Raw genomic sequence first — 16,750 nt, forward strand, 5'->3', positions numbered from 1 at the left:
AATTACAGATCTAAACCAGTCATATTAAGTAGAACAGATAAAAAAACTACTAAGAGGGATAATGTATTAAGTTGTTCATTAACAGTCAGGGCTATGCTGATCAAGCCACCATTTCCCATAGTGTCCACCTCACTCCAACAGGTTTCCCTCTTGGTGTTCAGTCAGTCGTCACCGATCAGGGAGAACATATGGTATTTGTCCCTTTGGGACTGGCTTATTTCACTCAGCATGATGTGTTCCAGATTCCTCCATTTTGTTGCAAATGACTGGATTTCGTTGTTTCTTACTGCGGTATAGTATTCTAAAGAGTACATATCCCATAATTTCTTTATCCAGTCTATCGTTGATGGGCATTTAGGTTGGTTCCAGGTCTTAGCTATTGTGAATTGAGCTGCAACCTGCCTAAATTGAACCAGGAAGACATCGAAAACCTAAACAGACCCATAACTGAGACAGAAATTGAAACAGTAATAAAGGCCCTCCCAACAAAGAAAAGCCCAGGACCAGATGGATTCACTGCTGAATTCTACCAGACGTTTAAAGAAGAACTAACTCCAATTCTTCTCAAACTATTCAGAACAATCGAAGAAGAGGCAGTCCTCCCAAATTCTTTCTATGAAGCCAGCATCACCTTAATTCCTAAGCCAGAGAAAGATGCAGCACTGAAAGAGAATTACAGACCAATATCCCTGATGAACATAGATGCAAAAATCCTCAATAAAATTCTCGCCAATAGAATGCAACAACACATCAGAAAGATCATCCACCCAGACCAAGTGGGATTTATCCCTGGTATGCAGGGATGGTTTAATGTGCGCAAGACAATCAATGTGATACACCACATTAACAGACTGCAGAAGAAAAACCATATGATTATCTCAATAGATGCCGAGAAAGCATTTGATAAAATACAACACCCGTTCTTGATGAAAACTCTAAGCAAACTGGGTTTGGAAGGAACATTCCTCAATACAATCAAAGCAATCTATGAAAAACCCACAGCCAACATCCTATTGAATGGGGAAAAGTTGGAAGCATTTCCACTGAGATCTGGAACCAGACAGGGATGCCCACTCTCACCACTGCTATTCAATATAGTTCTGGAGGTTCTAGGCAGAGCTATTAGGCAAGAAAAAGAAATTAAAGGGATACAAATTGGGAAGGAAGAACTCAAACTATCCCTCTTTGCAGATGACATGATTCTTTATTTAGGGGACCCAAAGAACTCTACTAAGAGACTATTGGAACTCATAGAAGAGTTTGGCAAAGTAGCAGGGTATAAAATCAATGCACAAAAATCAACAGCCTTTGTATACACAGACAATGCCATGGCTGAGGAAGAACTTCTAAGATCAATCCCATTCACAATAGCTACAAAAACAATCAAATACCTTGGAATAAACTTAACCAAAGACGTTAAAGATCTCTACGATGAAAATTACAAATCCTTAAAGAAAGAAATAGAAGAGGATACCAAGAAATGGAAAAATCTTCCATGCTCATGGATTGGAAGAATCAATATCATCAAAATGTCCATTCTCCCAAAAGCAATTTACAGATTCAATGCAATACCAATCAAGATACCGAAGACCTTCTTCTCAGATCTGGAAAAAATGGTGCTGAAATTTATATGGAGGCACAAGAGACCTCGAATAGTTAAAGCAATCTTGTACAACAAAAACAAAGCCGGAGGCATCACAATACCAGATTTCAGGACATACTACAGGGCAGTTGTAATTAAAACAGCATGGTACTGGTACAGAAACAGATGGATAGACCAATGGAACAGAATTGAAACACCAGAAATCAACCCAAACATCTACAGCCAACTTATATTTGATCAAGGATCTAAAACTAATTCCTGGAGCAAGGACAGTCTATTCAATAAATGGTGCTGGGAAAATTGGATTTCCACGTGCAGAATCATGAAGCAAGACCCCTACCTTACACCTTACACAAAAATCCACTCAACATGGATTAAAGACCTAAATCTACGACCTGACACCATCAAGTTACTAGAGAACATTGGAGAAACCCTTCAAGATATTGGCACAGGCAAAGAATTTCTGGGAAAGACCCGGGAGGCACAGGCAGTCAAAGCCAAAATCAACTATTGGGATTGCATCAAATTGAGAAGTTTCTGTACTGCAAAAGAAACAGTCAGGAGAGTGAAAAGACAACCGACAGAATGGGAAAAAATATTTGCAAACTATGCAACAGATAAAGGGTTAATAACCAGAATCTACAAAGAGATCAAGAAACTCCACAAAAACAAAACCAACAACCCACTTAAGAGATGGGCCAAGGACCTCAATAGACATTTTTCAAAAGAGGAAATCCAAATGGCCAACAGGCACATGAAAAAATGTTCAAGGTCACTAGCAATCAGGGAAATGCAAATCAAAACCACAATGAGGTTTCACCTCACCCCGGTTAGAATGGCTCACATGTAGAAATCTACCAACAACAGATGCTGGCGAGGATGTGGGGAAAAAGGGACACTAACCCACTGTTGGTGGGAATGCAAACTGGTCAAGCCACTATGGAAGTCAGTCTGGAGATTCCTCAGAAACCTGAAGATAACCCTACCATTCGACCCAGCCATCCCACTCCTTGGAATTTACCCAAAGGAATTTAAATTGGCAAAGTCCCAACTTTCATGGAGCTTATCTTCTAGCAGAGGAAGATAAATAAGTAAGTGTAAAATAAGTCCTGTGATTTAAGTATCAAGAAGAAAACTCAAGTAAGGAAAGGAGAAACACAAGGTTGATAGGAATGGGCTGCTTTTTCACATACAAATGTGTAACTGGTTCCCTGACCAAAAAGGTCTGTAAATAGGTACAACCAGAAAACAAATGTATTCTCCCTCCATCACTGCCCATTCAGAGTCATTGGCAATGGCTAGTTCTTTGTATTCCTTAATGAACTGTAAGACATATCCCAGAACTTTTCTCTTCACTCCCAAATAATATACAAATTCTCTAGCTATTTCTCCCTAGAGAAGTTTTACTAAGCAAAATGCCCAGTCTCAGACAAGTCAAAACTTCAAGTCTCATTGAAAGATTCTCATTCCTCTGCCTCAGGCCTGCATTGGCCTGGCCTACTACAGTGGAAACAGGAAATTCAGTTGCCTTCCCCTCAGTGGTCCCATTTGAATGTCTTCCCTTCTCCCCATATCCCTTTGTCTCCCTGGAAGCTAATGTCAAGTGTGTAGGGATAAGATGAAGGAGAGAGAGGCAAATGTAAGAAAAGCAGGATGTGATCTTCGATTTCTTCTGAGTATGTGTATCTTTGACCCTTTCTATATTGGTGGATATTCAATGCTGGTTTTCTTGGGATGTTCTGGTAGACTTCAGAATCCCTTCTGGGACTATTCAGTGGCAGGTCCCATGATACAGAATGCCTCAGGTTGGACTTAAATGTCCTGGGAATCCAATTACCACACCCTTATCCTTATATAAGGTGCTCTTGGACAGTCCCTGAAATGAGTCCTCTCATCTTTCCCCTCTACACAGTCCACATCTGAACCACAAGAGCCACAGGGAGGTCTAAGTCTCATACATTCTTTCCCCACCTCTGGGGGACACGTGGCTGGAATCCTCTTTCTGCTCTGCTTCTTCAGACAGAACAACAGAGCCCTGTGACTGTGACTGCACCAGGCATCCAAGTGGTTCTGCAGAAGGGATTTGAAGCAAATCCTTCCCCAGGCTCTCAGACTCCTCCTTCAGCTTCTTGTATTTCAGTCCCCTTACATCATTCATGTGAATGGGGGGTTGGATGACACCACCTTTCTCTCTTTTTTAAAGATTATTTATTTATTTGAAAGTCAGAGTTACACAGAGAGAGAAGGAGAGGCAGAGAGAGAGAGGTCTTCCATCCCCTGGTTCATTCCCCAGTTGGCCACAAAGGCCAGAGCTGTGCCAATCTGAAGCCAGGAGCCACGAGCTTCCTCTGGGTCTCCTATGCACGTGCAGAAGCCCAAGCACTTAGGCCATCTTCTTCTGCTTTCCAGGGCCATAGCACAGAGCTGGATTGGAAGTGGAGCAGCTGGGACTCAAACAGGCACCCATATGGGATGCTGGCACTACCAGTGGCAGCTTTACCCGCTACGCCACGGCACCGACCCCAACACCATCTTTCTTAAGGGTCTCACATAACCAACTCAATACTACTCTGGCATGGGAGATCATTGTTTTCTCTTGGGCTCTAGGTGGCTTAGCCAATCACAAATAAATGATGTTAACATGAGCTCCAGAATCAGCAGTTAAGGGCAAGGAGATCTTCAATCAGCTAAACAGAAATACTGTTGGAGATAAGAAGTAACCACTCAGCAACAATCTTGCGAAAACAAAAATGCTAAGAAGGCATGCAGTAGGGAAACAGATGGCAGTAGGGCTGGCCAGCATGTGTGTGGACCTAGTTCAAGAAACAGGACAGAAGTTATAGCTAAGATGTAAGACACCAAAGCCCCAACACATATGCAGTGAGATAGATACAATACTCAAGGCAGAGCAAAAATAAATAAGCAGGCTTATTTTCTGCAAGGAGGAAGCAGTAGGGGTCCATGGGAGGAAAAAGGCCATCTGACTAATTGCAAAGGAGTTTGGCACTCCAAGAGTCAGTCTGGCAGCATATTTAAGATCTTAGACTTTAGAGGAAAAAAATAGACTTTTTGTTTTTTTAAATATTTATTTATTTTGAAAGGCAGAGGCAGAGAGAGAGAGACAGAGAGAGAGAAAGGTCTACCATCCACTGGTTCACTCCCCAGATGGCCACATCAGTTGGAGCTGAGAGATCCAAAGCCAGGAGCCAGGAGCTTCTTCTGGGTCTCCACACAGGTGCAGGGTTCCAAGCACTTGGGCCATCTTCTACTGCCCTCCCAGGCCACAGCAGAGAGCTGGACCAAAAGTGGAGCAGCTGGGACTTGAACTGGGGCCCATATGGGATGCCAGCACTGCAGGTAGTGACTCTACCCTCTACGCCATAGCGCCAGCCCCCATGAACTTTAATTCTGAAGACACTTTCCAGCTGTTTGACATTTGACCCTGATTGAGTTGTATTTGGCCTCAGCTCCCTCACCTGTAGCAGGCTGGTCACACATGAAACCTGCCTGAAAAGCTGTCCAGAGGATGACATGAGGCACCTGTCATGCAGCTGTGCCACTGAATTAATCCTATGGCATCAATAGGATGCAATCCTGAAGCAACTTTATTTTAATCAAGCCTTCCAGCCACACAGTTCATTCTTTCCTTTTGCCTGAAGAACTTCTTAAGTCAATCTCCTAGTGTTCCTGGATTGCTCAGATCTCAAGAAGGATCTCATTCCAGTTCTAAAAGCTTCCAGCCTTGGGAAATAATAAAAACCTCTACCTGCAGTAAATGTAAGCTTCTGCCCTGCCCAGCTTGGCGTCCCTTCAGGCTGGGAAGGTTGCAGTGGGTAGAATCTTTCTCGGTTGTGATTTCTCTCCCCGTCTCTCTCTTCTAGTCACAGACCCCTCCCAATCTGGCTGATGGGGAGACAGCAGGTGAGAAGGCATGGTGTTAAGGGAGTCTTAGCTATCTAATTTGCACTAGGGGCTTGGACAACATTCAAAACTGACTCCCCTCCTAGGGCCCGTTTGTCATCGTTGTCCAGGATTCTCCTGCTGAGGACCTCCAATTGCAGCGTCAAAGCATCTCCCCCCACCCCCAGCTGGCATAACTCCTCTTTCCGAAACTTGGGGATCGTGGTGTCTTGTGCTGGGTCTCTTCATATTCTCCCACTCACTCTTACCACCTGCAGCTTTTTTCTCTTTCATTTTAGGTTTATTTAATGTATTTGAAAGGCAGAGAGACAGAGACAGAGAGAGATTTTCTATCTGCTGGTTCACTCTTCAATTGCCCACAACAGCCAGGGCTGGGTCACTTCAAAATCAGGAAACAGACTGAATCCAGTCATCTCACATGGGTGGCAGGGACCCAACCACTTGAGCCATTACCTGATGCCTCCCTGGGTATACGTTAATAGAAAGCTGGGTCAGAAGTAAAACTGGGACTTGAACATAGACACTCCAAGATGGGATGCTGGAATTTGCACTAATTCCAGCAGTATCCTAACTGCTGCATGAAATGCCCACCCCAAGGCAACCTTGTTCAAGAGGGTTCTAGAGCCCTCTCCAGTGGGCCCCATGAGTAAACTCACATACTCACAAACCCTTGGCCACTGCCATTCCTGCTCCAAGAGCAACTCTCTCTCTCTCTCTCTCTCTCTCTCTCTCTCTCTCTATATATATATATATATATATATATATATATTTGTGTGTGTGTGTGTGTATCATATATCCATATATGCTCTGCTATATCAGGCATAAGTGCTCACTCACCCTTAGGTTCTCAGGCATGTGCCATATACCTGGATCCAATGTCCTCTAAGTTCCAGAATGCACACAGTAATCTCTCTGACTGACTCCCTTGAACCTCTTAACTGGGGAGGGAGGACCATATAAGCCATAAGTGAATAAATGCTTTTCAACTCTTCAATCCCTAGTCTTCAAAGACATGGCTACTTTGAATTATGAAACCTACCTTAGAGTCTCTCTGAGGGTTTTGCCTGGGTTCTCTAGCATCTCATTTTAGAATGTGCAGTTCCTGCATACTATCAAGTGTGTTCTGGGGCTAGCATTGTGGCATACCAGTAAAGCTGCTGCCTACGATGCCAGCACCCCATACGGGTGCTGGTTCAGGTCCCTGCTGCTCCTCTTCTGATCCAGCTCCCTACCAATGGCATGGGAAAAGCAGCAGGGGATACCCAATGCTTGGGCCCCTGCCACCCACATGGGAGACCCAGAAGAAGTTCCTGGCTCCTGGCTCCTGGCTTTGGCCTGGCCCAACCCTAGCCATTGCAGCCATCTGGGGAGTGAACCACTGTATAGAAGATCTCTTTCTCTGTCTCTCCCTCTCTCTGTGTGTAACTCTGACTTTGTTCTGGCCTTTCAGCCTCTATCAAGACTCTGTGACAAAAAGGAGAAGGGATGTCTTGTCCTCCAGCTGCATCGAGCATGAGCCCAGCTCATGACACCATGCAGGCTCTGAGAGTGTATTCCTCTCCTTATCTTTACAGGTGAGACCTTGGTGGAGCCAAGACCTGGAAGTCTAGGTATAGAACTGGAATAACATATTTCTTGCCAAATTGAAAGCTTTGTTATTGTAAAGAAGAAACAAGATAGATGAGCCACTGTTTTACACACAGAGAATCAACAGGGAAAAAAATGTTACTATTAAGTTAAGAGAATAGCAGTTTCAAGAAAAATGTGGCTCCTCGGCCTGTTTTCCTTCCTATCTAATACACTCCAAACGTAGTAGAGGAAGGCCTGGGTTTCAATGCCCAAGCATAAAACGCCATGGAAAAGGGCAGCGCCACTGGTTACTTACACATCCTCTATGAAACCTGAGGCCTGATGGCTACAATGCATGGAACATGGAAGCAGGAAAATCTGAAGATTCCACCCCTCAGATTTCACTGCATCTCACTGCCTGCCCCAACCCAGAGACCAAAAATTTCTTAACTTAATAATCAAAAACAAATATATTTTTTAAGAGCCAAAGACGCTCAATTCATGCCAGGCAACGCCTGTCTTATCCAGCTTTCTCTGATCCTGACCACAGTCCCATGCTTAAGAAAGTAAGGTTATGCTGGGTCTGGTGGGGAGCACAACAGGGTGGCTATTGGCTGAGTTGGGCTTCAGACTCAAGAGCTCCATCCACATGCTGGCTAATGACCACTGCTGCAGAGGGCAAAAGGGTGGGGAAAACAAGAGATTGCCTGGCTTTCGGGCTGCAGAGCAACAGGGAAATCCGAGCAGTTGAAGATATTGAGGGAGCGTTGTCAATAGGGGGCGCAGCATGGTGGGGAAGAGAATGTCTTGCTTTAGAGTTGTCTTGGTTCCTCTTTCCATACCCAGGCAGCTGTAACTTTACATTACCCCCCACTCAGCCCCATTTTTCATGCTGTCCTTGTTACTCTCTGTCTACTGCAACAGTAAGAGGAAGAGAAGGCATAGACCTGCTATTCTAAGCTAATCAATCTCCATCGTCCTGGAGAACAGAGGATCTTCTAGAATAATGTCCAGTGTAGAATTACAGATCCTTCTTGGGCCTGGCCTGCTTCAAAAGCTGGTTTGAAACTAGCCCAATCTTTGGGAGCAGAATGTGATTTTTTAAAAACCCTGTCTTCTTATCATGTTCCCATCTGTTCTGTCAAATAGCCAGCTTTCCCAGCCACAAGGTCATCCTCAAAGACTGGACTGAGTTTGCCGCTAGCCCCAAAGCTCCTCACAGTGTGGGACACAATTTGGGGTCATTGAAGAGGTGAGTTCCTGCCTCATGCTGCCTGGGGCTAGTTACCCACACCACTCATAGCAGTTCAAACTGGGATTATCTATGCAATGAATATTCTTTTTGTTACTAAGTCATGCAAACACTATGAGAATATTAAGTAATGCTTTAAATACTCCCAACTCCAGTACCTTAAGACAACAAAAGGCTTAAAATCAAAGATCTGGGTTCAGACTCTCACTCTGCCACTCTTTACCCATGTGCTTTTACCTGACTTGCTTTGACCTCTAGGAATCTTTGTCCCCTCCTCTATAAAATAGATGTTATAACACTTACTCCACAGGTTATCATGGGGGTTCAAGGAGTTACTGGAGACAGTACAACAGCACCACAACAACAGTAAGCATTCTTTGAGCACTTGCTATGTGCCTGGCACGGTGTTCAGCATTTCACTTGCTTTACTTCATGTAACTTCCACAATAACCTTAAGAAGCCAGTACCTTCTATAGTTAAAATGATTGGGCTGCATTACCTGCCCGGGTAACTAATGTGACTAATGAGAGGCGGTGCTGAAAAATGCTCATCCTTTCACTGGCTCATGCTTCATTATGACAAAGAATCCAGACCTAAACAAAGAAATTACCAGCAAGGACTCACCGGGGGCTCATCAGTTCCAAGTCGCCAATATGTTGAATTGCACAGCTTTTTCACTTCCGTGGAACTCTCTATATCATAATCTTTGGGAAAAGCTTCTCTGTCCCGGTGCCTTAAGACAAAATGAAAAGTTCATTAAGGGATAAAGCTTATTTATCATGTATTGCATTTAAATTTTTTAAAATTACCCAGCAAAATGGATTACATTTGTGGCATTGCTTTAATTACAATTTTATTGAATTTGTGGCCCATATTTTCTAGCTCTTTTCAAGTAATGGTGAGGCTACTTCCTAAAAGCAACTAAGCACATGTGATAAAACTAATAATATTGCAAAAATGCTACTTACCCAGCAGAGTAATTATTCAATGACTCCAATGAACTGAATCTTATTTAATAATGTGGATTAGTTACCAAGAGTAAATTCTAAAAAAGAACATGGTAATATCTTAGAAAGGCAACTTGCCACTTCAGAAATTCTTTCTACCATGAATTTTAATTACAATTTTTTTCAAAATGAGACAGCAAAGTATTGGTTCATATTGATTTATAACCTGTGCTTCCTGCTTCTAAAGTCAGTCTAAAGGAAGCTGACAATTAAACATAAGCTGGGGGGGGGGGGGTGAACAGTTTGTAAAAATGTAAATGGAAGGGGAAAATTATTCCAAACATCTTGACTAAAAGGGTGGTGAAGAATAATAAAAGGGGGATTCAGGGACAGGGAAGGCGAATGGAAATGACAAGGCTGGAAACAGAAGTAGCTGTTTTCACAGAGCCTTCTTGGCTGAGATACAGGAAGATGAGCCCAAGCAGCCCCAAGATGGGGCCTGGCTATTACGGGATACAGAGCTGGGATCCTACACGGGGTACTCAACTAGCCACAAACTCATGCATCCACTTACTCATTCAGCAAATGTGGTTAAGTACTCACAGGCTGTGGTTTGCTTATGCTTTCTCTCTCTGAAACCCATCATCCTAATGTGACTGCCATTTTGGTGGAGTTGGAAGCTGTAGCCTCTGAGAGGTAATGAGGCCATCATGAAGGATTCAAGCCTCTCTCTTGGGACTGACCTCCACAGGGTGGTGAGTCCTCACTCTCACGGGACTAGATGAGCTACAGAGAAGAAGGTGTGGCTACTTCTCCTGTTTTCCCTCTTCTGCCCTTGTCACCCAGTTTTTAGCCATGCGAAAACACAGCAGACGGCTCCAACCAGATGTACCAACCCAGTCTTGAACTTTCAGCCTCCAGAATTAAGAACTACACAAACTTCTTTCCTTTATAAATCACTTAGTCTCAGGGCCGGCACCGTGTCGCACTAGGTTAATCCTCTGCCTGCGGTGCTGGCATCCCATATGGGCGCCGGGTTCTAGTCCCGGTTGCTCCTCTTCCAGTCTCTGCTGTGGCCTGGGAAGGCAGTGGAGGATGGCCCAAGTCCTTGGGCCCTGCACCTGCATGGGAGACCAGGAGGAAGCACCTGGCTCCTGGCTTCTGATCGGCGTATCTCCAGTCATAGTGGCCATTTGGGGAGTGAACCAACGGAAGGAAGACCTTTCTCTCTGTCTCTCTCTCTCTCACTGTCTAACTCTGTCAAATAAATAATAATAATAATAATAAAATCACTCAGTCTCAGACACTCTGTTACAGCAACAAAAAATAGACTAAGGAACTAACCATATGCCATGCATTTTGCTGGTGCAGGGGATATAATGAGGGTGGGGCAGTCTCTGCCTTTACAGTCTGGCCAGAGAAAAGGGACAGTAATTTAAGGAAAATGTACAGTGCGGTGGGGCATCCAAGTAAAGAGGCCCTTAAAGACCAGATAACCTACCTGACCCTGCTGCGTCGGAGCTCAGCCCTGGTGCTGCATTCCCACAGCACTCATTGGTGTCCCCCTTGAATTAGTAAAAACATCATCACTGACCAGCCCTTGTCTAGACACAGCCGTCTTTTGCAGATATTAATTTGTCAAGACATGGTCAGCAGTCAGTCCAAGGCCAAAGATGCTTGAACACAGGTATTCCTTGTGGCTGACTGGGGGAAGAGCTGTTTCTCTGAGATCAGAAGGGCAGACACAGGCTCACATTCTTGCTGGAAGGGGACATGAACAGCTTCCTGCCAGCAAGGGCCAGGATTTCCCCTGAGAAGCAGGCTTGCTTCTGCTTGAGGACCTTGCTCTGTCCAGCCCAGAGCTGATACCATGGCTCTTTCTTTATGAGAAGACCTTATCTAGGACATCCTTAACTCAAGTAGATGAACTTGCTTCTTCATGCTTCTGCGAGAGAAACTGTATGGCAATTGTTAGTGTCCGCAGGCAGCCATTGGTTCAGACTAATTTCCAGCAGACCAGACCAGAACTTGCGCTAAGAGTGATATAATCAAACTGAACTAGGACATAGGCCAGTTTTTCAAAAAGCAGGAGACCCTGGTCTACCTGAGTCAGGGAGATGAGGAAGTCTCCTCTCGTCTGAACGCTTGGTAACATTAGATTGACCAAGTCACTTTCTGTTCTCTGCTGCTGCTTTCTTCAGCCTGCTCTGTCTATGAAGCCAATTTCTCTGCTCAGCTCAATGGGACACCCATTCCACTTCATAAAATGAAATGCTGCCCAATTTTAGTATCACAAATAACAGCCAATTAGATCTTTTACATTAATTTTTGTTACACTAAAATTTTTTGTTAAACTAAATTTTTTTTTTGACAGGCAGAGTGGACAGTGAGAGAGAGAGAGACGGAGAGAAAGGTCTTCCTTTGCCGTTGGTTCACCCTCCAATGGCCGCCGCGGCCAGCGTGCTGCGGCCGGTGCACTGCGCTGATCCGATGGCAGGAGCCAGGTACTTATCCTGGTCTCCTGGTCTGCCAAGGGGTGCAGGGCCCAAGTACTTGGGCCATCCTCCACTGCACTCCCTGGCCACAGCAGAGAGCTGGCCTGGAAGAGGGGCAACCGGGACAGAATCCAGCACCCCGACCGGAACTAGAACCCGACCGGAACTAGAACCGGCACCGCAAGGCGGAGGATTAGCCTAGTGAGCCGCAGCACCGGCCACTAAATTTTTTTAAACTAGTTTTTTTTTTTTTAATTATTAAACTAAACTGTCTTTTAAGACTATGAATAGAATTAGAAATGGGGAAAGGGCTGATGGGATAGAAATTAAGTTGCAAATTGTATAAAAAGGAATTTGGAATCAAGATCCTGTTGTCAGACATACCACTTGGAATGATTCAAAGAGGGTTAAACTCAATAAAAATCCAGTAGGATCAAGCATAAGCAGGTCCACATTCAGGACAGATCAATATCCAGTTAGTATATGGCTCCTGGCCAACAACCCTACAGCCACCCAAGCCCTCCAGACCCTGTTCTGTCTGTTTCCCCCTGGGCCTAACTTAATATAGTCCCAAGTCATGCCTTGTCAAGGTGACCTGCGGAATCCCTCTGCGCTACTTTGGGAGTCAGGCTTCCCTCCATAAGAGCTGAGCGACTGCAGGTCAAATCAGACCTGTGAGCCCTTCCTGCGGAAACGCACACAAGCAAGTAGCAGGACTGCACAAATTCAAATCCAGAGCCACAGGTCAATCGGGGACTTACAGCTTCCCCCCGGCTGCCCCTGGCCAGAGGGCCAGCTCCCTGTCGGTGGAGTTAGGCCGTGGGATTCTCGAAGGGGAGTGGACCAAGTCACACTGTAGTGTTTGTGTTCCCGTGTCTAGGAGGGAAAGCACTGTGGGGGTTTACAAAGAAACCGGTCTCTATCAATGCTGCACCTCCACGTTGCTTTGTAATCATTCACCAAGGCAGCTGCCTTCTCATTAGCCTGAGAGTGTTCTAGACACAGGGATGATTTTTGATTCGTCTTGGTGGTCTTTGTGACTAGCACAGCCTGACACAATGTAAATGCTCATTAAATCTTGATGGACAGATTGAATACTCTCATTTTGTTACTGTCACGTTCATATAAATGCTGAAAGCAAAGGCTTTCAAGCATGACCATAAAAATAAAGAGTCTCCTGGCTCAGTCTGCAGAAGCACACATCAAGAGGGGATGATTATGCACATAGAGATGCTCGTCCTTGGCCACACCAACTTGGCTCTGAAGGAAACTATAAATCTCCCTCCTGAATGGGCAAACTCAGCATCCGGAAGCCTAACACTGACGGCAGAGGGGTTTCAATCCGAGCAATATCTGACGTGAAAACAATGAGAAACTGAGCAAATGCTAGCTTCTGGTTCCTTGACAAGAGACACATTTTCTTTGCAGATTTTTAAGATGTTAAAAATGTTTAGTTATAACTCCAGATGGCAGAATATATTAACTTTAGATTTTAGAATTATTAATGTAATTCACACACTGTCAGCTATTGTATTTTTGGATGTAAATGGAGCCCAAATGAGAAGAGAAAGACACCTTTTCTGTTAGGTTTTATGATCATCTGCTATCTAGGCCTTTAAAAAAAATCCCCCTTGGCAGTCAGCTGTATTTCCTGACACATTAACAGCATGAGACCAATAGAATCAAAGACTACAAAGACACATTTGACAACCCCCCTAAAGAGTTCATGGGCCAATAAATGATTTACATGCCAAGGTCTTGTTATTTGGTGGCATATCTATCAAAATGACAAATGAAGACTTTTAGATGTATTTGCTGAATCATGAAGAAAACCTTACGCTCTTAGGGTCAACAGTGACACTGCAAATGTGTGAAGAGGGACTTTGTTTTTCAACATGTCTCATGCTGTATGCGATCTGTGCATTTTGCCATCATGAAACCATAGAATTTCAAGCCTAAACCACACTCAAAAGAAAACTATTTGACAAGACAGATAAGTCATTTACTTCACTCAACGTGTGTTGAATGGTACGTAAATAAAACCCATCACTGTCAAGATGTTTCTATGCAGAAAATCTTCAAAAGCAGGAGAATCTACGGAGAACATAGGGGAGAAACAAAAGGAATACGGCAGTGGGAGACTTTGTCTTTTCTAACATCTTAAATGTTAAATATGTGTTGTCAGTCTGATTAACTGCCAAACACACAACGCTAAAAATAACTGAAGGGAGGAGTATTAAACAGGTGACATTATAATTGCTTAGCCTACCTGGGGCACTTCAGAGGGGAGTAAGACGCTAAGTGAGCAGGCAGAGGTGACAACCAGGGCTGATCTGATCAAACCAGGATGAGGAAATTCTTCCCCTCCCCAGCCCCTGGATTTAGACAATGGGATCTATTCTCTTCCAATCCCAGTCTTAGAATTTCTTTGATCCTCCCTTCCCTGCCAAATATACTCCAGGTGGTAGAAAGAGGAAGTAAAGAGAGACCTTTTAAAAGCACACCAGACATTAGCAATTACTGGACTACACACAGCGCTTGGACAGTGGATCTGGCATGGAGTGGCATGGAGGGCAATAACCCGGCTCCAAAACAAAAGGAAGACAAACACCTTATTACCTATTCAAGTTCTTGGCCCAACAGTCTTCATATTACATGTGAATTCTTCATGTGAATCACTTACTACAGAACAAGATCAAAAGATCTTAAGTGAGCTGAGGCCCGTTTTAATGCACACTCCATGATAATGCAAAGGTTCCTTGCTTTCAGAGCAATTCCCTACATTTACATTAGAAACAAATGAAAAACCTTTCTTCAGGAAGAGAATCTAGAGTCCAAACAGACTTCCATTATGAATGTAGCTACACAAATGCACATTTTCTCCTGTTCTTCCTGGAAATCATTCAAAAGCAACAAAGGAAATGGAAAAATGACAAGCAAACTAGATTTTTGGCAACATTTAGGTTAAAATTCCCAGTTGACACCAAGTGCAAAGGCTACTGAAGGCAGCCAGTTGCAGTCCAAGCTGAGTGGAAGCAGTGCAGACAGGAAGTGCAATGAGACAGCACAGCAGCGGGAACTTGCAAATAAACTTTCACCAAAAACGGACAGAAAACAACAACAACGACAACAAGGTGATGCAAATGATCTACTACTGATCTTCTCCTTCAAAATCTTTTGACTTCCCGAATAAATCTGAGATTCAGTCTATCCATTTCCACATACAGGGGCCTGCACTGTAGCACAGCAGGTAAAGCCACCACCTGCCGTGCCGGCATCCCATATGGGCACGGTACTGCTGTTCCACTTCTTTTCCAGCTCTCTGCTATGGCTCGGGAAAGCAGTGAAGGATGGCTCAAGGACTTGGGCCCCTGCTCCAGTGTGGGAGACCAGGAAGAAGCTCCTGGCTCCTGGCTTTGGTTCACTCCTCAATTGGCTGCAACAGCCAGAGCTCCGCCGATCCAAAGCGAGGAGCCAGGAGATTCATCTGTGTTTCCCACGTGGGTGCAGGGGCCCAAGGGCTTGGACCATCTTCCATTGCTTTCCCAGGCCATAGCAGAGAGCTGGAAAGGAAGTGGAGTAGCCGGGACACAAACTGGCGCCCATATGGCATGCCGGCGTCGTAGGCAGCGGCTTTACCCGCTACGCCACAGCACCGGTCCCGAAAATGGAATTGTTATACATTGCTGGTGGGAATGCAAATTAGCACAGCCACTGAGATAACAGTATGGAGATTTTTTTAAACTAGAAATTATGCAGCTTGGGTGGGGCTGGCACTGTGCCAGCATCCCATAATAGTGTTGGTTCACATCCCAGTTGTTCCACTTCCCATCCAGCTCACTGCTAATGACCTAGGAAAGCCGTGGAACATGGCCCAAATGCTTGGGCCACTGCACCCATGTGCGAGACCTGGGAAAATCTCCTTGCTCCTGGCTCTGGGATCAGCCCAGCTCAGGCCATTTGGGGAGTAAATCAGCAGATGGAAGACCTCCATGTCTCTCCCACTGTTATGGGCTGGTTATGGGCCTAAATGACTTTCCAGGTTCTTGCCTTTTACTTTGAGAAGAATTCTAAATATAGGCCCATATCACATGGCATGCAGTGTGAAAAACTTTATTTACAAAGTGAGAAAAATACAGGCCCATTAGGGCTTTATTAAGGGGGAATGGGCCAAAGAAAGGGAATTACCATACCCTGCTCTGCTCATCCTGAGTCCATGAGGAGTGAGAGCTTCCGGTCCTCTTAGCTTTCTTATGAGCTTAGAAAAATGGAAGTGTTTACGTGGTACCACCCCCACATCAGGGTAAGAGGAGGTACTTCCTGAGGAGGGACCCCCTGATTGACAGGTAGTTGAACATGGCAACACAGGGCAAAGGAGATGTGGCTTCCAGCTCATGAACTCAAAATTATCTAAGCTTTCCCACATCACTTCTCTCTGACTGTAACTTTGCCTCTCAAATGAAGAAGCTAATCTTAAAAAAAAAAAAAAAAGGAAAAAAGAAAAGAAAAAGAAATGATGCAGCAGTCTCACTATTGGGTGACAGGAACACATTTTATCAAAGCAGTAACTGCCCATCAAGTAACAGCAGCACTATTCACAATAGCTACAATATGGAATCAACAAAGGTGTCTATCATCAGATGAACGAAGAAGAAAATGTGGCACGCGCACACACACACACAAATAGAATATTATTCAGCTATAAAAAGGAATGAAATTTGGCTGGTGCTACAGCTCACTAGGCTAATCCTCTGCCTGCAGTGCCGGCACACTGGGTTCTAGTCCCGGTTGCCCCTCTTCCAGGCCAGCCCTCTGCTGTGGCCAGGGAGTGCAGTGGAGGATGGCCCAAGTGCTTGGGCCCTGCACCCCATGGCAGACCAGGAGAAGCACCTGGCACCTGCCATTGGATCAGCGTGGTGCGCCGGCCGCAGTGCGCCAGCCGTGGCGGCCATTGGAGGGTGAA

At 44.8% G+C, this 16,750-nt stretch overlaps 1 protein-coding gene across 12 annotated transcripts in view; it reads right to left on the reverse strand.

Moving 5' to 3' along the window:
* The window catches only part of CFAP95 (cilia and flagella associated protein 95), a 126,943-nt gene that overhangs the window by 88,047 nt on the left and 22,146 nt on the right, over nucleotides 1-16,750 (reverse strand). For all 12 annotated transcript variants that reach the window (XR_016237022.1, XM_002708236.6, XM_051846483.3 and 9 more), the window contains exon 2: nucleotides 8,970-9,078. Coding sequence is in view for 10 of the 12 variants with exons in the window: in XM_002708236.6 (XP_002708282.3) it covers nucleotides 8,970-9,078 (109 nt within the window). In the remaining 2 variants the exon portion in view is untranslated. The remainder of the gene's footprint in view (nucleotides 1-8,969; nucleotides 9,079-16,750) is intronic.

Source organism: Oryctolagus cuniculus, chromosome 1 (assembly GCF_051225735.1).
Source record: "Oryctolagus cuniculus isolate XC-2025 breed Fujian yellow rabbit chromosome 1, ASM5122573v1, whole genome shotgun sequence".
NCBI lineage: Eukaryota > Metazoa > Chordata > Mammalia > Lagomorpha > Leporidae > Oryctolagus > Oryctolagus cuniculus.